The 20,424-nt window shown below is 37.1% G+C and overlaps 4 protein-coding genes and 1 long non-coding RNA gene across 5 annotated transcripts; 2 read left to right on the top strand and 3 right to left on the bottom strand.

Moving 5' to 3' along the window:
• Positions 1–225: 225 nt before the first annotated feature.
• Positions 226–6,782, top strand: LOC140989987 (calmodulin-binding transcription activator 4-like). Its single transcript, XM_073459576.1, has 12 exons — positions 226–464; positions 1,116–1,241; positions 1,349–1,464; positions 1,804–1,892; positions 2,139–2,184; positions 2,530–2,965; positions 3,083–3,214; positions 3,295–3,506; positions 4,192–4,871; positions 5,007–5,595; positions 5,888–6,178; positions 6,460–6,782. The coding sequence occupies exons 1-12, from the start codon at positions 452–454 to the stop codon at positions 6,541–6,543; spliced, it is 2,814 nt and encodes a 937-aa protein (XP_073315677.1). The 5' UTR covers positions 226–451; the 3' UTR covers positions 6,544–6,782.
• A 454-nt stretch (positions 6,783–7,236) lies between these two features.
• LOC140989988 (nuclear transport factor 2B-like) lies at positions 7,237–8,625 on the bottom strand. Its single transcript, XM_073459577.1, has 2 exons — positions 8,218–8,625; positions 7,237–7,560 (listed from the first exon to the last, which is right to left on the bottom strand). The coding sequence occupies exons 1-2, from the start codon at positions 8,512–8,514 to the stop codon at positions 7,486–7,488; spliced, it is 372 nt and encodes a 123-aa protein (XP_073315678.1). The 5' UTR covers positions 8,515–8,625; the 3' UTR covers positions 7,237–7,485.
• A 1,473-nt stretch (positions 8,626–10,098) lies between these two features.
• LOC140989989 (nuclear transport factor 2B) lies at positions 10,099–12,667 on the bottom strand. The gene is made up of 2 exons (XM_073459578.1): positions 12,253–12,667; positions 10,099–10,455 (listed from the first exon to the last, which is right to left on the bottom strand). Exons 1-2 carry the CDS (start codon positions 12,547–12,549, stop codon positions 10,381–10,383), a joined length of 372 nt encoding a protein of 123 aa, XP_073315679.1. The 5' UTR covers positions 12,550–12,667; the 3' UTR covers positions 10,099–10,380.
• Positions 10,462–12,233, top strand: LOC140989990 (uncharacterized). Its single transcript, XR_012177606.1, has 2 exons — positions 10,462–10,774; positions 11,602–12,233. It is a non-coding gene; the product is annotated as an uncharacterized lncRNA (long non-coding RNA).
• Positions 12,668–12,992: 325 nt separating the features above from the next.
• Positions 12,993–19,535, bottom strand: LOC140989170 (histidine kinase 3-like). Its single transcript, XM_073458295.1, has 11 exons — positions 18,132–19,535; positions 17,399–17,680; positions 16,980–17,149; positions 16,647–16,859; positions 16,129–16,315; positions 15,984–16,035; positions 15,668–15,894; positions 15,464–15,562; positions 14,257–15,380; positions 13,506–13,863; positions 12,993–13,405 (listed from the first exon to the last, which is right to left on the bottom strand). Exons 1-10 carry the CDS (start codon positions 18,615–18,617, stop codon positions 13,599–13,601), a joined length of 3,105 nt encoding a protein of 1,034 aa, XP_073314396.1. The 5' UTR covers positions 18,618–19,535; the 3' UTR covers positions 12,993–13,405; positions 13,506–13,598.
• Between the last annotated feature and the right edge of the window lie 889 nt (positions 19,536–20,424).

The following is a 20,424-nucleotide window of genomic DNA, read 5'->3' as shown; positions in this document are numbered from 1 at the left end:
TGTATATTATTAAAATATTTTTTGGTTTAATAAGTAATAGATAGGTAATTTAGGAATACATTAATAAATTTAAACTCCACCCAATTTAAAAAGCTCTTTATTTTATTTATATATAAATAAGTAATAGATAGGTAATTTAGGACTACATTAATAAATTAAGCTCCACCCAAATTTTACTAATTTTTTTTATAAGAATATAAAGAGTCACATTCAATCTTATTATTGTAACATAATCATGATCACGAATATTTCCGTTCTCTCTCGACTCTGTCTGCTACGGCGGTGGACATTTGATCACTGGAATTAGTACCGTAAGATATTTCTCTCGGAGACGACCGTTTAGTATTCAGCGCGTGTACTTGATGAAATGTTCTTAAATGAACGCCGGTGAAGTCGTTGACCTACAGTTCGTGAAGTTTACACTTCTTGTGGAATCAACTCCGGTGGCGATATGGAAACGGGCGGTATGATTTAAGCATTGCCTTCATTTTTCAGTCGTTTGTACTTTCTTATGATTAATTATTGTTGCAATCCAAGTGTTATTTCTTGATTTGTGTCGAGATTGTGTGTAAAGTTTTCTATTTTTGTTGAATTACGTGAGCTTCTTGCAGTTCATCCATCACTTTATGATCATAGTTTAATTAGGTTAATTGAATTGATATAGTTTGTGTACTGAGCTGTTATGTTCTCATAGTTCTAACTATCTGGACGTGGCTCGGTATTTTAAGAACTGGGATTGATGAGATTTACGACTTACGGATTTTAAGCCCCTCTTAAGCCTGAAATTAACCAAAAGAAATTGTTCTGCCATTTTCTTTCATCGAATTTTACTTTTTTTGGGTCTAGTATAAAACTGAGAAGGAAAAGGGAATTCAAAAAATGCATTCGTACTTCTTTTTTGGGAAAAAGATGAAATGAAATAGAATCTATGCCAACTACGACACATCTGTCATAATTGATGAATTCATTTTTCTGGGCCTCAACCATTAATTTTTGTTGTTCTTTTCTTTGGTTATTTTCCATCACTAAATGCTATGTCCAGCGTGCATTTCTCTTGGCCTGAATCCTTTCTAGTACTCAGGTTTTGATTGTTATGCATTTTTTCTGAATTCCAGGATATGATATCTATCATCTTGTTCGGGAAGCTCAAACCCGTTGGCTAAAGCCGGTAGAAGTGTATTTCATACTAAACAATTTTGAGGAGAACCAACTCACTCACCAAATCCCTCAACGACCAGCTAGTAATTTTTTTCTGTGCATCCCTTTTGCATTCATGGATGTCTCTTTCGAAATAAGGCCTGTGACAAATAATATTTTTTTTGTTTTACTTTATTTTTTGAGTTAACAGGTGGATCGCTGTATTTATTCAATAAGCGAGTACTAAAATCTTTCCGAAAGGATGGTCATAGTTGGCGTAGGAGGAGGGATCAGAAAACTATTGCTGAAGCACATGAGCGGCTAAAGGTTGCTGGTGATATTCTCATTTGGTGTTAATTAATCCTTTCTAATTTTTTTCTCATTCTTTTGTTGAATGTCTTCCCATCTTCATGTATTGATAAACCTCCAATACAAATTGTATGGTAAAGATGAAGTACAGTGTAATTAAACCAACTCCGACTTCTAGTAAGGTTGATTTTGTGTTTGAAGTGATTCTGTTATTGGTCCTTGGGGAACCGATGTCTGAATACCAGCATCTTTCCATGTTTCTGTCAATACAATGCTATGAGATAGTCAACAAATTGAATATACTATGTAATATTTTTGTTGATCTCAAACTGTGCTTGACATTTTCCTTTTTACTAGGTTGGAAATGTTGAAGCCCTAAATTGTTATTATGCTCATGGAGAACACAACCATAAATTTCAAAGACGTAGCTACTGGATTTTGGACCCGTAAGTGCTAATTCAATCGTAATATTCCTCCATTTGCTCAGTACTTGATGGATGTAACTGAGGGTAAGAAAAAGCTATGGGAGTTGAAAAACTTATCCAATATGATGAGGTTTTTTGTGCTGGGGATACAATAATATGTTGTATGTGGACTTTCATAAGATAACATGGGCTAAAGATATTTGACAATTATTTCAGCAGCAAATCCTCATTTCTAACATAGATTCTTTGTGTTTTTTAATGTAACAGAGAGTACGAGCACATTGTTCTTGTTCACTACAGAGACACTGAGGTGGTGAGTCTCCCAGAGCATGATCAAGGGCAGGGCAGACCCTATGAATCACTGTCTTGTGCTCTACATATTATAAATCTAATCATACAAATTCCATTCTTTTTCATTGTTTCCTGTGTTTCTATTGATTCTTTGGCTTATCCTTGATAGAAAGCTTCTGCTAGTGATAGGATTGAAATTTCCCATGCACAAATAAGTGGATTTTTTCGTTATGGGCTTACTGGATCAAATTTAACATGCTTTTTTTTTTATCATTCTACGAGGAGTGGGTATGTGTGCATTCTCATGCATCAATTCGAGTTCACTTTGTTCAAAGATAACAAGACATCCAGTTTCTGTTGATTTCAGGGAAGACAGAGTACTTCTTCAACATCTCAAGTGTCTCCATTATCATCTTCTACCTTCAATCCCCAACCTAGCTCATTTGCTGTGCACCAGCCGGACTTGTCTTTTGTCATCAGTGAATCACATGAACTGCAAGTTAATCAACCAAGTCCTAGTTCTGCGGAGATTAGTTCAAGTTATGTCATCAGGAATCAAGGGCTGAATCAATTGGATATCACAGAGAGTAAAGATGAGGACTACAGTTCATCGGGGCCGGAATTAAGTCAAGCATTGCAAACGATTAAGCACCAGTTGAGTTTAGACGATGATGAGACGCAAAAATTTACGTCTTACCTAGGCGACGAGTATTCTAATTATTTGGAAGATGCTCTGAAAAATTTTGACTTGTCTGCTCAAATATCAACTGACGCAAACAATCTTCTTTTGCAACAATTTTCAGGTGTAAGCCTTCAACCAATATTTGCTTTTGTTCATTTCTATGACTAATTCTTAATCTTCTAATTTAAATGATGTGGGAGTTTGATAAAGATGGATTTTGATGGGGATGACTTTTCAGATGAGGGCATTGGACAGCATAATGCAGTCTCTGGGGCTGAAGTCGACATTTGGGATGATATGATTGATGGCTCCAAAAGTTTACTTGGTGTGGAATCACAAGCACACCTCGGTGGTCATGATGCTCAAAATTGTAAGACACTACCAGGAACGGAATTTCAGCTTATAGATTTTGAGATCGCAAATGTCCTGTTAACACTTATATTCTTCCAGCTTCTATGATGATTCCTCATGAAGTGGAACATATGGACTATTTTGCTCATTCTCCAGTACTTGATGCTTACGGAACCAAATCAACCTTATCTAGCCAAGATAGTGTAAGAATTTATGTTCAAGATTACCTACATTTGAGTATTTCCCCCAAGCAGAAGTTCACAATCCAAGAGATATCTCCAGATTGGTGTTACACCTCTGAAAGTGCAAAGGTATATATCGTCAAATCAAGTTCAGCAAAGGCTATTCTGGAGTAATATTTGTATCTTCCTCTCTGGGTGTGGGTGTGGATTTCTTGTTTTAACATGGCACAGTCAGGGATCATAAAAATGAGTATCTAACTCTCATTTCTCCATAAAAAATTGTGGCTAATAATCTTTACCTTTAGTTCATGAACCTATGGAAGGGTGCTTACACAAAGTAGATGCCTTCTAATAGTTCATCACCAACCAATGAGCAAATGATGTCATTAATCCCAGATAAAGATGGGAGTCTTTTATAGGAGGATTCATATTGGTACCAGAACTAACTAAACTCAAACTAAAGAGGGCTTTGTCTTACTAGCTGTGTGAGAGAAACTTGAATATATCTCAGAGGATAAAGTTACTGAAGATCAATATTCCAGCAGAATAATGCATGGCTGCTGTGTCTATATGTATTAGTCCTTCTCCATACTTTTTTTGGTGCATTTTCAAATTTACGCAAAAGCAGGCTCCGAAATATCAATATTTATGTCATAGGCTTGATAATATGCGTATGAGACCAAATTAAAGTTCCCTGAATTTTAGAATCAGCACAGATCGTGTAAAACAACAAAATCCTTAAATTCATTTGTACTGTTTCGTTAGATATCTGCTATTAAAGCTGGTGATTCAGGCATTAGATTCTATCTTGCAGATCATCATTATTGGGTCTTTCCTCTGTGACCCGTCTGAGTGCTCTTGGGCTTGTATGTTTGGTGACATTGAAGTTCCAGTTCAGATAATTCGGGACGGTGTCATCCGCTGCCATGCTCCCTTCCAATTGCAGGCTGGAAAAGTCAATATTTGCATCACTTTTGCAAATAGGGAGTCTTGTAGTGAAGTAAAGGAGTTTGTCTATCGTGACGAGCCCATTGTTTGCAAGCACTATAATTCACCTGAAACAGAGGATGGCAAGAGCTCAGAAGAGCTCCTGTTGATTGCCAGATTTGTGCAAATGCTACTGTCCGATCAGTCACCAAAAGGAGATGTCACTGAAACAGATGTTGATCTGTTGGCCAAATATAAAACTTCTGAAGGCATGTGGAACCAAGTTATCAACGCTCTTTCAGTTGGCACCTCTACATCGTCAAGCACTCTTAATTGGCTTCTGGAAGAACTTCTGAAAGACAAGTTGGGACTGTGGCTTTCATCTAGATCACTGAAGAATAATCAAAAGGTCTGTTCTTTATCAAAGAAAGAACGAGGTATCATTCATATGGCTGCTGGATTGGGCTTCACATGGGCATTATTGCCAATTTTGAATTCTGGAATAAGTGCTAATTTCCGTGATTCGAATGGATGGACCGCTCTTCATTGGGCTGCAAGATTTGGGAGGTATATCTGACATATTTGATGATTTTTGTTCTTTCCACTACCTAGTTGGTAAAACTTAACATTTATCTGTTTGTCAAACTAAGTCCAATTTAATTCATTTGCGCATCTGGAAAATAAGTGTTCTAGTTGCAACAGGGAAAAGGTGGTTGCCACTCTCATAGCATCTGGTGCATCAGCTGGAGTCATTACGGATCCTACTTCGCAGGACCCAACTGGTAAGACACCGGCATCAATTGCGGCTGACTGCGGACACACGGGGCTTGCAGGTTATCTTTCTGAAATGGCACTAAAAGATCATCTTTCATCCCTCATATTGAAAGAAACTGAGCTATCTAAGGGGTCGGCTGCCTTGGAAGCAGAAACTATGGTACATAGTTTATCCAACACAAGTCCCTCTTTGAATGAAGATCAGGGTGCTCTGAAGGATACCTTAGCTGCAGTTCGTAATGCTACTCAGGCTGCTGCACTTATACAATCTGCATTCCGTGCCCATTCATTCCGGAAGCGGCAGCAGAAAGAAGATGCAGTTGCCATCTCCAGAGCTTATGGTGATGAATACAGTATATTAGAGAGTGATATTCAGGGACTTTCTGCTGCATCAAAGCGGGCATTTTGCAATTCACGTGATTACAGCTCAGCTGCATTATCTATTCAGAAGAAATATCGAGGCTGGAAAGGTCGGAAGGACTATCTTTCATTTCGTCAGAAAGTAGTCAAGATACAGGTCGGTCGTTCTTCTCAAGTAAAAGAGGTTTATAGCTCGTTATCATCCCATAAAAGACATTTATCGTAATATGCGCCAACAAAATAGTAATCTGGCATCTTATTTTCTGAACTTCAGTTGTACTTCTCTCATAAATAGTACCTTCCAGTATATGATAGAGGGAAAGTTGGAATTTTGTTGACGTGAAGAAACTTGAAAATTATAGATTGCTAACTTCACTTGGAACACATATTTCATGATTGCATCATTTAAGTTAATGTAAGAGACTGACATCTAGTTCTTATGGTTGTAGGCTCATGTCAGAGGTCATCAAGCTAGGAAAAAATACAATGTTTCCTGGGCAGTTGGTGTTCTGGAGAAGGTTATTCTACGATGGCGCCGACGAGGGGTTGGTTTCCGAGGATTTCGAATTGACCCCGAAACAATTCATGAATGCCACGATGACGACATCCTTAAAGTGTTCCGCAAGAAGAATGTGGAGGGAGCCATTGACGAAGCTGTCTCTAGAGTGCTGTCCATGGTTGAATCTCCAACAGCACGGCAGCAATATCGTCGGATCCTTGAAAAGTATCGCCAAGCTAAGGTAACTCAGGCTTTGAACATCTTTATTGTTATGGTTTATTTTTCTCCGTTCCATGGTACACTGTTATTTTCATCTGGTACCATCAAGTTTATGCAGATGAGAAACTGGGGTTTTAGATTAAGAGGAGCGATTTAGTATCTCTCAAAAAACTTCTAAATTAAAAATATTATATGTTGAAATATTATTTCATTAATTAGGACATCAACTACCCAATGTCCCGCCTTTTAGTTCATGCATTACAGTATGTGAACATGATTGTGTTGATTCTTACATTGTGGCAGGCTGAGCTACAAAATGGAGAATCCCATACATCTTCTCGTCACGGCTTATCTTCTCACCTTGATCTTCCCAATGAGGAATTCTGAGATTTACTAGTTGACATTCTGTGTTTTCTGTTATTTGACTCTTCAGCTTTAAGGCCGTGTAGTATGGTTTGCTTTTGACATGAAATACCTATGAAGCATGTAGGTCCGGGAAATGAGTCTTAAAGTGAAACCCCCTTAGGTCCAGGACTCAACGACAGTCAACATCTTGACATGTCACATTCTGCTGTCTAAAATATTATTTTAGGAGTTGATACTAAAGAGATGTTTAAACAAACAAACTACCTCACTGAATTAACTCTCACAAGCCTGAACATCTAAGAAAAAGCAAATGCTTTCAGCACATGTCACAAGCTATGTTGCATGGATGTGAGTATGTATCTAATACGATAGATACGGATACATTATTACGACATATTTTAAAAATATAAGATACAATACAACTAACATACAACAATTATTAAAATATATAAAAATATTATATATTTATTTATGTAAATATATGAAACGTACAACTTTATGAAATGGTTTAAAGAAGTGAACAAAAAAAATATTTTTTCTTTTGCCGAAACGTATACCACCGTGTCCGTGACGTATACAAATCGTGTACAAAATGTATTCGATTGGTCAAACTTACAAAAATTCAACGACACAAATTTTGTTGTTTCTAGACACGCGCATCGACGTGTCATATCCGTATCTGTGTCCGCTACTTCGGAAAAAAAATTCAGAATATCAATGCTACATAGGCCACAAGAATCACAATGATAAACACTTTTGGACAGTTAATTTTAACCATTATATTAAAATCTCAATCATGCTACAAACCAAATGCACACAATAAATCATGATAAAAAAGAAGTCGCGTCCATAAAATCACTAGGTGTTCGTTTCAACGAGCCTTGACCACCAAACATATGTTATATGTTCTGAAGAGCACTTGAAACACATTAGCTTTCAGCAGTTCTCCGATGAATGGCTATGCTACGCATAGTTCAGCCGGAAAATGTCATTCAAAACATAGAAGCTGCCTTGAGGTGTTGGAATCAAATGGAACATCTGTCAAACAAAGAACAAGGTGCCATTAATAAATTGGCTTCGAAAATTTTGGCTTATAAATGAACAAACTTTGATAAAACCACAATAGATGTTCATGTAATGATTTTTGGATCGATCAAATCCCAAACCGTATTGAGTATTGTAAAAGGTGTATAACAATAAGAGCGCATCCTAATTTTTTTTAAAGAATACCCACACGAAGAAGGCTACAAATATAAACATGTTAGGAAAATTTCATTGCATTTCATCTTTCCTGTACTGAACAATCTATTGAATTATCAGAATTTTTCACATCAAATTCACCATCCATATATAGATTTAAGCCGTCCTAAATTGTGTGATGAGCACATTTAATAAATCTAATCCATCCAAGCTTAACCCCTTCAGAGGCCAGAGCTTCATTCAATCAACCAAACCAGAAATCTAGTAAATTAAAATTGACACAAACTTAGAACCAAAAGAACGTTTCCCATGAAAATAAACCAAACTAAAAAAAAAATGTTCGACGCTCCAATCAATTAAATCCATCAAACCCCAAGATCGATAGCAAGACACGTATCAAGCGACAGGTACGGTACACATGCCCAATGCAAAACCCACATTTAATCAAACCCAACAAGTTCAAAAAGATTTAAAAATAAAAAAATAAAAACTTGCCTGGCTAAATTTGAGCGCATGCTGCTCCCCAGCGAGCTGAAGGTTACCGGAAACAAAAACAAGCATCCCGCCGGCGGGTCCAGAAGGCTGGAAATCAACGGTGGTGATCTGATGCTGGCACTGCTGGAAGGGCAAACTGGTAAGCTTGGCAACAATGTTCTGGGCACCCTGGAATTTCTGGCCCTCGAAAGTCAGCATCGATGAATCTTGGTAAAGGCCCGCTAGGCCTGCCCTATTCGCGTCGAATGTAGTGTAATAGTGCTCGACGAACGCCTTCGACAAGGTCTCTGGATCCATCGATTGATTTCACGAATACGACCCTCTGGAGATTGGGTTCCCACTCCGCGGCCGATTATCACAGAAGAAAATATCCTGAACTCCTGATTGGACACAGAGAAATTAGGAGAGGAGAGGGTTTTTAAGCTATGGTTGAGGGTAAAATTGTCCATAAAATTGTGGCGTCTCTTAAACGCTAATCGTTGCTTACCTGCGTTGTTATGGTTTCGGACTCATCTTTTATCATTCTAAATACTAATTATTCTGTATACGTGATACATGTGTGTATGATTTTTTTTATCATTATCGATAGACTAAAGTGAACTTTGACAAATTATGGAGAGATTAAATTGATATTTAAATTTTTTAAATAAAAAAATAAAATAAAAATGTGTTTTGAAATTTAAAAAAAACAAAAACAAAAAACAAAAGTGTAATATTAATATCATATAAGAGTAAAGTTGAAAGAAAAAATTGGTGTCTTTCTTATATGGTTAGTATCATGTCATCAACTTTAATAAAATAAAATAGATATCATATTATTTTTTTTCGAAATTGAAAAAAAAGTTTCCGTGTTTGAGTACTATTATATATATACTTGATCTTTTGATCATGCAAGACATCCAATATGTGAATGATTGATGGCATGATGATTATTTATTAGATGTGATGAAGTTGTATATCAAATAAGTGAATGAGAACTCAACCATGTTTATATAAATGATTAAAAGATATGTATTAAAATAAAATAAATTTATATTAAATTGAGCAAAGTGACAATACGTCATTGTCATTTGTCAGCATATCTGCTCTAATTGGACTCGGACCGGCCAAAAGCACCCGAATGACGCATAAATATTCTATTTGGAGGATATATTTCCTACGGTATTCTCTCTGTAAAGATTTTCTTTCAGGAAGCGCAGAAGTTCTTCAACCTTTCGCTTTATGTATTTGTTGCATGTCATGCATAGTCGTGAATACGATAGTCCTATTCCTATGGATATCGTATTTGATAATAATCCTTTTACACTTCAATCCATGCCATTAAATAACTCTCATCGTCCTAGACGTTTCTGAGGAGAACCATTAGATGTTTTAGATGGCATTCTGTGTTTTCTTTATCTGATTCGCATGTTTCAGCTTTACGGCCCTGTATTATATGTAGTTTGGTTTTGGCAGAGACAACATATGAAGCATGTATCTCGAATCCTCGATTACATACATTACTGGCAAAAAAGAAGACTTCCCATTTGCAGATGTTTTGTTAAATCTACAGCTGCAGCAGGAGTTTTATTCTTGAACTAGCCATATTGTAGGGAAGGCGATCTTAAAGAGAAACCTGGACTCCACATCTACCATGTCACATTCCACAGTCTAAGATCTTGTTTTTCCCGTGCAAAGAATCTCACATATTTTGGTGCGTGTTTATTTTTTAAAATTAATTCCAAACATAAACTCCAGTTTCCAGTGTATATGTGAGGGCACGTCTTAAAACAGAAACTCACATAGAATTAACACTGAAGCTCGAACATTTGGAAAAAAGTGACTTCGACAATGGTATGATAAATTTTTTGGAGTTAACAGATGACTGACTAAACAACCAACTTAAGCAAACATGGAAGTCATTTCACATTTGTCACAAGAATAATCACGATGATGAAATGCAATGGACATTTCTGGATAGTTGAGTTAACCATCATAGTAAAATCTCAATCATGCTACAAACCAAAAGCACGAAAAAATCTTGATAAAAAAGATGATCCATAAAGTCTCTAGGGGTTCGTTTCAATGAGCCTTGACCACCAAACATATGAAATGTGCTCTGCTCTGACGAGCACTTGAAATAACATTAACTTTCAGCAGTATCTCTGATGAATGTCTATGCTGTTACGCATAGTTAAGTCGGAAGATGTCATTCAACACATAATAGCTGCCCTGAGGTGTTGGCATCAAATGGAACATCTGGAAAACAAGTAAACAAGGTGCCATTAATAAAACTTGTGACATAATAGGTGTACAAGTAGAAAAGACTGCATTCCAAAAATGTTTGCAGAACATCACTCTAAATAGAACAGCACAAGATAAAAATTTCTCTTTAAAAAACACTTCTTTTAATACAGAATTCGGCACATTAACGTTCTTACCCCATTTTATAAATTATTCTATGTTGGTTAACTAGATATGTATATTAGGAAATAAGGTGAACAAAAAGCTCAACTCTGATGTTCACATTAGCATTTAGCACAACAATACCTTCCACTTCTCTGTTCTCTCGCACATAGTTATTAAAAGCATGCGCCTGGCTGCGCCTAGGCGACAGGCCCAGCCGGGCGCACCCATTGCGTCTGGGTACTTGGAAACAAGCGCGCTTAAAGCGTGCGCCTCTGCTTAGGCGCGAGGCACCGAGAGGCGCAAAAGCGTGCGTTTTAAAGAAATGGACTGATATTTCGTAGGTGAATAAAAATTAACTCGAACTCAACCAATTTTGAAGCTTAATTAGCAAAGCTCGTGGCTATTTAATGATTAAAAAAACTATCGCTCATGTATGAAAGATTTTTTTAACAGAAATTTCATAAGTCTTTTATTCAAACTTTTACTGTACTCTTCCTTCTTTTACAATGATGATGATAGTTGAGCAGTATGATAAATAATTTGATGATTTAAATGATAGTGTAATCATTTATACAAACTTTTAATCTAATTTCTTCTACACTCATGACTCATCATTGCGACGAAGACGACGACAATATAGTTGCAGACGTTGAACAAGAATTTGATGATTTAGATATTTGTTTTTTATTATTATACTTTGAATTGATGATTTACTAATGAACTTTAAATGATTAATTTTTTTCTGGTTATGATTTACGTTACATTATCTATTAATGAACTTTTTATTTATAATGGTTGTTATCTTTGTCAAAAATATTTAATTTATATAATATTATAGTATAAATCACTTTATATATATTGAATTTTAAAATTTCTCTTAAATGCGCTTTCCTTCGATAAAGCGTGCGCTTTGTGTTGCGCCTTGCGCCTCAGGCTCCAAGGTACCCTAGCGCTTTAGTGCGCCTTGCGCCCTAAATAACTATGCTCTCACAGTAGTCTACTACAATATACCAGAAGGGAAATTAAAAGCTTGGTTCTTTGTGTGGAATCAAAATCTTTTTTCTACTTGATAATAAAAAAAAATTCAACATAATTTGAGGCGTAAGTAGACTACTGTGAGAGGTACACACAACCATCAAACACTGATGCTTATAATTAGAGGCACACACAAATGAAGTGTTTTTAGTCCGTTGGCTTCTCCAACCAATCTCATAAATATCAGAAGAAAATTTCATTAAAATTCATATGATCTGTACTTCACAACAATTGAATCATCAAAAAATTCACCCCAAATTCACCGTCAATACATATTTGAGGCGTGCTAAAAATGAGTAATAAGCATTCAAAAACGCAATCAAATATAATCCATCCATAATAATTTCTGAGAGCTACGTTCAATCTACCAGACCAGAAACCTAGTGAAAAATAATGCACTATTCGACACAAATTTAGCACAAACAGAACATATCCCATTAAAATAAATCAAAATAACACAAAATCATGCCCCACGCTCCAATAAATTCAATCCATCGAACCCCAAAATCAATACCAAGACACGTACACATCGAGAGGGACACATCCAATCCAAAACCAACATTCAATCAAAACCCAAGAAGTCCAAAAAGATTTTTTTAAAAAAAAACTTGCCTGGCTAAACTTGAGCTTATGCTGCTCCCCAGCGAGCTGCAGGTTACCGGAGACAAAAACAAGCATCCCGCCGGCGGGACCGGAAGGCTGACAATCGACGGTGGTGATCTGATGCTGGCACTGCTGGAACGGCAAACTGGTAAGCTTGCTAACAATGTTTTGGGCACCCTGGAATTTCTGGCCCTCGAAAGTCAGCATCGAAGCATCTTGGTAAAGGCCAGCCAGCCCGGCCCTATTCGCGTCGAATGTACTGTAGTAGTGTTCGACAAACGCCTTCGACAAGTTTTCCGGATCCATCGATTGAATTATGAATTCGCCCCTTCCGATTATCGGTTCTTACCACGCGCTAGCTGCTGACGCCGCCGATAATCGGTGACGAAGATATATCCTAATTCAACGCAGGCAGAGAAGACGAGGGGTTTTTAAGCTAATGGTTGAGGGTAAAATTGTCAACAAAATTTGTAGCTTGGACTCGGATCTGCAGCCCATGGTCCAAAATATCAATTCGGCCCAAAAACACCCGAAAGGTGCGTGAACATCCATACCACACATCGAGGAAATATTTATATTTCTTGCGGAATTTTCTAGTTATTAACATTTCCTTTTCCTTTCAAAAAAACATTTCCTTCTAGGCAAATCCATAAAATCATTGTGTGAAGATGATTTAGGCTAGTTTGATACGTAAGTCACAAAATTTACCAGCCAAACCAAAAAAGAATAAATATGAACTGTCCAACCAGTAGCAAAAAACAGAGAATTCCATTCTTCCGTATTGCGGTCTAATTTTGTACAAGCTAAATACAGAAAAGCTTTCGAATATCAACTCTTTTATTCAACCCCAAAAAAGATGCACAATACACTTTGTACAAGCTCTCTCTCTAATTTTGTTACATTGAGTTGACCTAAACTAATCAATATAAAACAAAATGAAACTCCAAACCTACATACTTCACTGATAAAGAATGATCATTGATCCATCTCTGCAGGTAATAAAACTTTTCCTGACTGCAAAGACGACGATAAGAAATCATCACATCGCTTTCATCTTAATATACACCGATCGACCCCATCAAAGTCTTCCTCCGATGCTAAGAATCTTGATCTTTATATACATTCTCTTATAACCAAAGACAACAAATGAACAAAAGTTTACCTGGAAAAAGAAGAGACCAATGCATATAATAGTCAACGCTGGATCAAAGTTTTGGTTACTGACTACATGATCATCTGGTTAAATGGTAATTAATACTTACAATTGGGAAAAATGTACAGCCGGGTTCACGATCCATTGTGCATTAAAGAGCAGCTCTGGTACTTGTGTTATCACAAGCATCAACATGAAAGTTTTAGGTATTCTCATCAGTCACTGTGTGAAAGAATCTTGAAACTTCTCGATACAGTTGCTCCGCCTCAAATGGTTTCGAGACGTAACCGTCCATTCCACACTTCACACATTCTTCACTTGTAGCGTGAATGACATCTGCAGTCATGGCCAAGATGGGAACATGCCAGTTTGAGATATTTTGATAAGCTTCAACCACAACTTCTCCACTTTGAATTCTGTTGTTGATGCTAGACTCGATGTCCCTAATTCTCTTGGTAGCTTCAAACCTGTGAGTCATCAAAAAGACCTAAAAATTACCCCACCTAGCTCATGTCTAAGCAGACATTTACAATTGGCACTAGATTACGCTTAACATATGTCAAAAGAATTGAGCGACTGTCAGTACCAAAAGCTATAACTAATAAAAACAATAAATTTCAAAACTTTTCAATTATACAACAGTACAAACAACACAGGACGGATTTAAGGGTTACTAACTTTTATGAACGTCTTTAAAAAGTAGCGAATGTGAGTTATATGTGTTGTATTGTACCTTTAAAATGGCATCCTACAAAGGAATGCTAAACTATACAAGGAGCAGATAGAAACCATGAACGCAATAACAAATACATTGATAAGTATTGAATCTATTACGCATTAATGGTGTGAAGATTACTTACCCATCCATTTCTGGCATTTGAATGTCCATGAAACATGCATCAATTTGATGGGGTGGAGTTAACAAAGAGATAGCCTCTTTCCCCCTTTCTGCATTAACTACATCAGCCCCATACTTCTTGAGAGCACCAGTCGCCACTCTTAGGTTCACCGGATTGTCATCCACAACCAATATTTTTCGACCATGAAGGAGATTTCTAAGAGACAACATATGAAGTTCTCCATTGCGATAATTTCCTCGGTTCCCAACACCCATTGCACGTTGTAAGGATGCAGCCAGCATACTTGCTCTCAGAGGCTTTGTGACAATAAATGGAGTTGGAACACCTGAAGCTGAAGAACTGGATCGGGAAGAACTTACAGAATTGGACAAAAGCAACATTCTAGGAATAACCATCAAGTTCATCGTTTTCACACTGTTGGAAAATAGAGCCGACATGCCTGAATCTTCACCCCAGATTTCCTCTTCGATCAGAATCATGTTTAAGGTTTTCTTTCTTGAACTTAAGCTGGATAAACCAAGATTCAGATTCGGTACTATTTCAACTTGGATTCCGAGTCGCTCAACGTGATATTTGGAGACTTTAGCTCGCACAGGATTGGGATCCACTAGCAGAGCCCTCGTCCCCTGGAATTCCGGAGAAATAGAGGCTGTTTCATTGTTCACTTGCTGGTTCATCTGGTCATTGAAACTGGAGCAGCCATTGGTAAAAACAGCTGTGAAAGTAAAGGTTGACCCTATCTCTGGCGAGCTAGCCAACCCGATTTCACCTTTCATCAGGTGGACCAAGCACTTGCTAATGCTTAAACCAATGCCAGTGCCACCATGTGTCCGAGTGATAGAAGGGCCAACTTGCATGAAGGGGTTAAATACTCGGGACTGAGCTTCCACAGGGATCCCATGACCTGTGTCCTCAACTGACACAATTATATGTACTTGGTCGGCCGAAGATGATGATGCAGAAGAGGCAGGTAGTCCCTCTTGATTGAATGTCCTAAACCCGGCCCAGCTTTGTCTTCTATCGACTACAGGCAACCCACTCAAAGTGCTGTCTGTCTCCTCTTCCAATTCGGCCACTTCTTCGACAAGATGTACCGTCACAAATATGTGTCCTCTATCAGTGAACTGCAAATAGAGAAATCATCAGTTGAAATGCACATTTATAAGGTGGCGAATTTCGAGTAACATGTACACGTATACACACTTACTTTGATAGAGTTGCCAACCAAGTTTGTGACAATCTGACGAAATCTTCCAGGATCGCCAACAAGTGTGGCGGGGACCTTATTAGAGACATAAACTGCCAACTGTTTTTGCAATTGTATAAAGAAAGTGGATTAGAAGTTAAAGGGATTCAAACAGGTGTACCATAGTAAAAGAAGAAACATAGGAACAGGAAACTAAATGCATACCTCGATCTTTTTATCTTGAGATTTTCCAGAAAGCGATAAAACGCCGTCCAGAATACCCCTTAAATCAAAGCAAACTGCTTCAAGCTCGAGTTTACCAGATTCAATCTTTGCTTGGTCCAAGACCTCATTTATGAGTGAAACTAAAGCTTTTCCACTCTCTCGAGCAGTTCTAACATAATCTTGTTGAGTTTCATCTAACTCTGTATCCATAAGCATATGCAGCATTCCTGGGAAAACAAGTCACACAAACACGATCAGAATACTTCAGATATGATTTAATAAATTGACCAATAAAAGAAAGAATAAGTGTACTCACCAAGAACACCGTTCATTGGGGTTCTGATTTCATGAGAAACAGTAGCAAGAAACTGCATAAGAATAAAAATCATTCATATGCACAAGGACCGCATTTAGACATGAGATATAAAGGGCTATAAGAAAACAACGTTAAAAATCAGTACCTGTGACTTTGCAACATCAGCTGCCTCGGCACGTTTTTTAAGCTCCATCATCTTATGATAATCATCCTCCACTTTCGCTATCCGATTCATTGTAGCATGGAATATGTGCCCCACAAGAAAAGATATTATAAGGATGCCAACAGATGTAGTTGTTGCAGCCCAAGGCCAAGGTGGCTTTTGTTTGAATCTGCATCGATTGATTTTCTTTTAACCGATTTAGACCAAGTATTGACCATAACCAAAAGTAAATACAATTCAGGGGCAGATAACTGGGAGAGCCAAGGAGCGAACAGCTCTCCTCGGGATATTTTTTAATAAAACATTATGAGAAAATTTGTTAAAAGTGCTAGTTTTGCCCCCGAGAAACACATTCAGTTGCTCCCCACATCCTGTTACCATCCCACTTTCTCGAATTTCAGAATCGACCCATTGGCTTACTTATGAATTCTACAAAGAAACGGAGTACAAAAATTTGGAAATCAGAGAAAAATTACGAAGACACAAGGAGCTAAAGTCACCTGCAATGCATCTCATGCTTTCTAAATGGATCTCCAAAGTTAAGACCACTGACATGATGTATCCCATCAGACGAGGCATTCGAACCATACATGCTGATAGGGTGTGAGAAATTAGTAGTATCGTACACAATTACTAGGATAGTTTGCTTACTAGCAAGCTGCTGTAGCAGTTTTTCCACCAGCGATTCAATATCGAAGATACCACCGAGATACCTGTAGGAGAAAGGGAAATATTAAGACGGGTCTCCCATTCAACCTCGTCTCTTTCAAGTAAAAAATAAACCGGACCAAAAGCAACTTCAAGACTACAGAATCTGAAGTCAGACAGCATACCCAGCAATCGCTTGAATCCTTTCAGCAGAAGCTACACTTGGGGGGAGATCTCTTTTGTAGACAGCAAAAGTTAGTATTACTCCAAGGCGGTTTGTTTTAAGTAATCTAAATGGAGCAGTGAGAACGCCTTTTCCTGATTCTCTTGCTCGTAACACATTCTCACGATCTTCCTGTTAGCACATAAAATTTAGTTGCAAGGTATTATTTCTTCTAAGTCTCACATCTCGATTAAGGTGGATAACATCATAAAAAATATAGGTGACATTTAATCACGTGACAAAGGTGGATAAGGTAACAAAAAAAAATTCCCACCATTCTAATTCATGTCATGCTCGTGGAATGCTTCAACTTCCTTGTATATAATATAGAACAGAGAAACCATATTGGAAAAATAATGGGTCACTACAAAAAAAAATTACCTCTCCTGACAGCATATCAACAGAGATTACATGAGCAACAGTATCTTGTGCGAAGATCACAGGAACGTATTCCTCCTGCACAGGTGACGGCTCAAGGTCTGCCGGATCATACTCATCTTCATGTACCGGGGTCTGTACCACTTTATCCATCCTCTTAATAGTCCAACCTTGTAGTTTCTCAAATTGTTCTCTTTCAGAGTGCCGCACCCTCACAGCATATGCAACTCCACTGGTAAGAGGTCTCTCAAACGCTGTTCTTTCGGTATACCGCTCAAATGTTCTCTGCAAGGTTTTGAAGTCAACAATTTGCTTTAATGCAACAGAGATAAAAATAAATAAATAAGTAGGTACACGAATCTTGCTCTATATGCAAAACATGTGTCACTCGAACAGAGAAATTTTACGTAGTATTCTTATCACAATCTTACTAATCATTTCCTTTGACAGAATACATGAGAAAACTCGTGAGTGTTGTGGAATTTAACAGAACAATAATTCCATATTTGATAGCTAAAAACTTTGTATGCGGATCCAAATCTCCATAAATTTTACGAAAAAAGGTTTCTTAATCAACCAATAAATTCATCCATACAAGAGAGCAAAGTTAGACAATTCAATTTAGTAAATCTATTTCTGATTATTTCTGAAACGTTATATATCGCCGAAGATCACAACACTGACCGCTTGGTCAAGCTTTTAGAAACACGAATAAATAAGAAAATTCAAGGTTCACCTGATCGATGGCAGACGGGCTTTTGTCATGATGAAAAATCGAAATCATAACAGACATTGCCTGTATATGATTCATGCTAACATTAAATTGATCTTGCAACATCCTAGCCCTCTCATCACACATACTGGCAAGAGTCTCTTTCCTTTTCTCCGCAGCTTGTAAGTTCATATACCAAAACACCGAAAAAGATACTATAATCCCAACTACTATCCATGCTATCAAAAGCCGCCTCCACCAATTCTTCCTCACTTTCCGGGACCCAATAAACTGTGAATAATGATGGTGGATCTTACACCCACACTCTGAAATATGCCCCCATAATTTCATCCATATTTGCCCCCCATCACCAAGAAAACCAGCCTTTGTGGTCATAATTCCTCCATTACTAAACCAATTCAGAGAAATTAGAGATAGAAACCAACAGCATAGCAACAAAAGAAGATGGCCCACCTTCAAGCCAAATCCAATAACATAGAATAAATTCATCTAACACCCTGAATATAGCTTCCTCAAACAGTGCCAAATTGAGGTACCATCTTAATTTCTGTAAATCTTTGTTAAATCTCGCTACTAATTACTCATCAAATCTTCAGAAGATGTCTAGGTAGAACTCCACCATAAAAAATTCTACTCTTCGACACTTTTATGCGACAAAAAAATCCAACAACCTCCAAAATCAGTGAAACAGAATGACTGATAAGAAGTTCCACGGAGGATGCTATCTTATCCACCTAAATTGCGTTAAACTAGCAGCTCAAAGACCAGGTCTCGAGGAAGATAAGAAAATTCCCAAACACCCCACCAGACAAAGAATCAAGGAATACCCAAGATTCCAACTTTCCGAAGTACAAAACAGAATTTTAATTTCTATCCCTTCAGGTACCAACCCAAAACCTCACCCTGTGAGATGCTCGAAAACAAACTAAGCAAAGATTCTCTAGAAATAGCAGTTATATCATGAACACGCATGGAAGCATATCTTAGCAAGGACAACCCCACCCCACCCCACCCCCAACAAAGAATATGACACCAAAAAAATCTTGAGAAAAAAAAAATATGACTAATCAAACAGGTAGGATTACGGGGTTTTATTAGTTTGACTCCCAAATGAACCAACTTTTGGAGTTCTAGACAGCAGCCGAGGCAAATAATTTGTTTGAGAGATTAATGATTGCTGCAGTAAATAATGTTCCCACTACAAGAAAAGAAAGAGTAGAAGGGCAGCTAATGAGAGGGAAAAAAATTGATTCATAAGGTCACTGTGCTACAAGAATCTTGAAAGCAAGATGAGGGTGGTGGTAGAAATGTCTTCTAGCAAAGGTCCATTATCTCTAGCAGCATTTCATCCCATCCATCCAACCCAGAGAAAATAAATCCAAGAAAGATCATTTTTTTTGTACTTTATTATAATATTTACTCGAATGCAAGAATAAACTTGTACAAAGAACGGGTAACAATTAAAAAAAAAAAACTAAAAAAATTAAAGAGGGCAGAAAAGGTATATTTCCACTCACCTAGGATTAAAAAAAAACATCAGTGCTTTTGCCAACTTTATTTTGTGTTCACATCCACTAGACAAGCCCTACACGCCAAAGAAGTAAACTCAATCGTCCTTTGTATATCAAATGTTCAATGTCATCACTAACCTTCGCGCGCGCACACAAAATATCATATCATAGGTGGCCATAGATATTTTTATTTATTTCTCCATATTTTTAATCCAAATAAAACATTTGATTATCTGTGTTCTTTCTCATAAATTTTGGAGTGCAACTGGAGTGCCTATCTGCAAGCTGGAAATGGGAGGATAAAGAAATAAAGCAAGAAAAGAAAAGTTGGATGTAAACTGAGGAGGCCCCATGATGGGTACCTTCAAGGTGTTATTATGTTTTGTTTTGCGCCCTTTATTTGGAATTTTAAGTGCTGTTTAGCTAGAGTATTCCAGCACTTCATTAATTTAATTTAATTAATCATTTATAATGCACATGATTTTAAAAAAAATCTTTCTTTTTATATTGAATAATAGGCATCAAAAAATCTTTCTTAGAAAAAAAAATTTCTTTTCCAAAGCTTTTAGGATCTCGAGTCACTAAAGAATTATAGCTAATAGTTAGGATATAATTTTAATATTTTAAATCATATCTCAATACAATCATCACATTTTTGTAATTCGCAACAAGCCCCCCTCACAGCAATTTTAAAATAGAATTGAACTTATAATCTTAACTTTGATATCAATTATATGATCGAGGATATGCAATTTTATAAAAAAAATTACTTTTTTAGAAAATAA

This window comes from Primulina huaijiensis, chromosome 12 (assembly GCF_012295235.1).
Source record: "Primulina huaijiensis isolate GDHJ02 chromosome 12, ASM1229523v2, whole genome shotgun sequence".
NCBI classification, from domain to species: domain Eukaryota; kingdom Viridiplantae; phylum Streptophyta; class Magnoliopsida; order Lamiales; family Gesneriaceae; genus Primulina; species Primulina huaijiensis.
Note: the sequence above shows the minus strand (reverse complement) of the source record. Positions and strands in the feature narration are given on the sequence as shown.

Excerpts from the sequence above, each read along its gene's own strand:
- LOC140989989 (XM_073459578.1), bottom strand. The coding sequence starts at position 12,549 with ATGGATCCGGAAAACTTGTCGAAGGCGTTTGTCGAACACTACTACAGT. Across the intron at positions 10,456-12,252 it reads ATAAGCTCAAGTTTAGCCAG|ATGTTCCATTTGATGCCAAC; the intron begins GCAAGTTTTTTT and ends CTTGTTTTCCAG.
- LOC140989988 (XM_073459577.1), bottom strand. The coding sequence starts at position 8,514 with ATGGATCCAGAGACCTTGTCGAAGGCGTTCGTCGAGCACTATTACACT. Across the intron at positions 7,561-8,217 it reads ATGCGCTCAAATTTAGCCAG|ATGTTCCATTTGATTCCAAC; the intron begins GCAAGTTTTTAT and ends TTTGTTTGACAG.
- LOC140989987 (XM_073459576.1), top strand. Across the intron at positions 2,966-3,082 it reads TCTTTTGCAACAATTTTCAG|ATGAGGGCATTGGACAGCAT; the intron begins GTGTAAGCCTTC and ends ATGACTTTTCAG. Across the intron at positions 6,179-6,459 it reads AAAAGTATCGCCAAGCTAAG|GCTGAGCTACAAAATGGAGA; the intron begins GTAACTCAGGCT and ends ACATTGTGGCAG.
- LOC140989170 (XM_073458295.1), bottom strand. The coding sequence starts at position 18,617 with ATGAATTTATTCTATGTTATTGGATTTGGCTTGAAGGTGGGCCATCTT. Across the intron at positions 15,895-15,983 it reads CCCAATGAACGGTGTTCTTG|GAATGCTGCATATGCTTATG; the intron begins GTGAGTACACTT and ends TTGTTTTCCCAG. Across the intron at positions 15,563-15,667 it reads CTCAAGATAAAAAGATCGAG|TTGGCAGTTTATGTCTCTAA; the intron begins GTATGCATTTAG and ends TTGCAAAAACAG.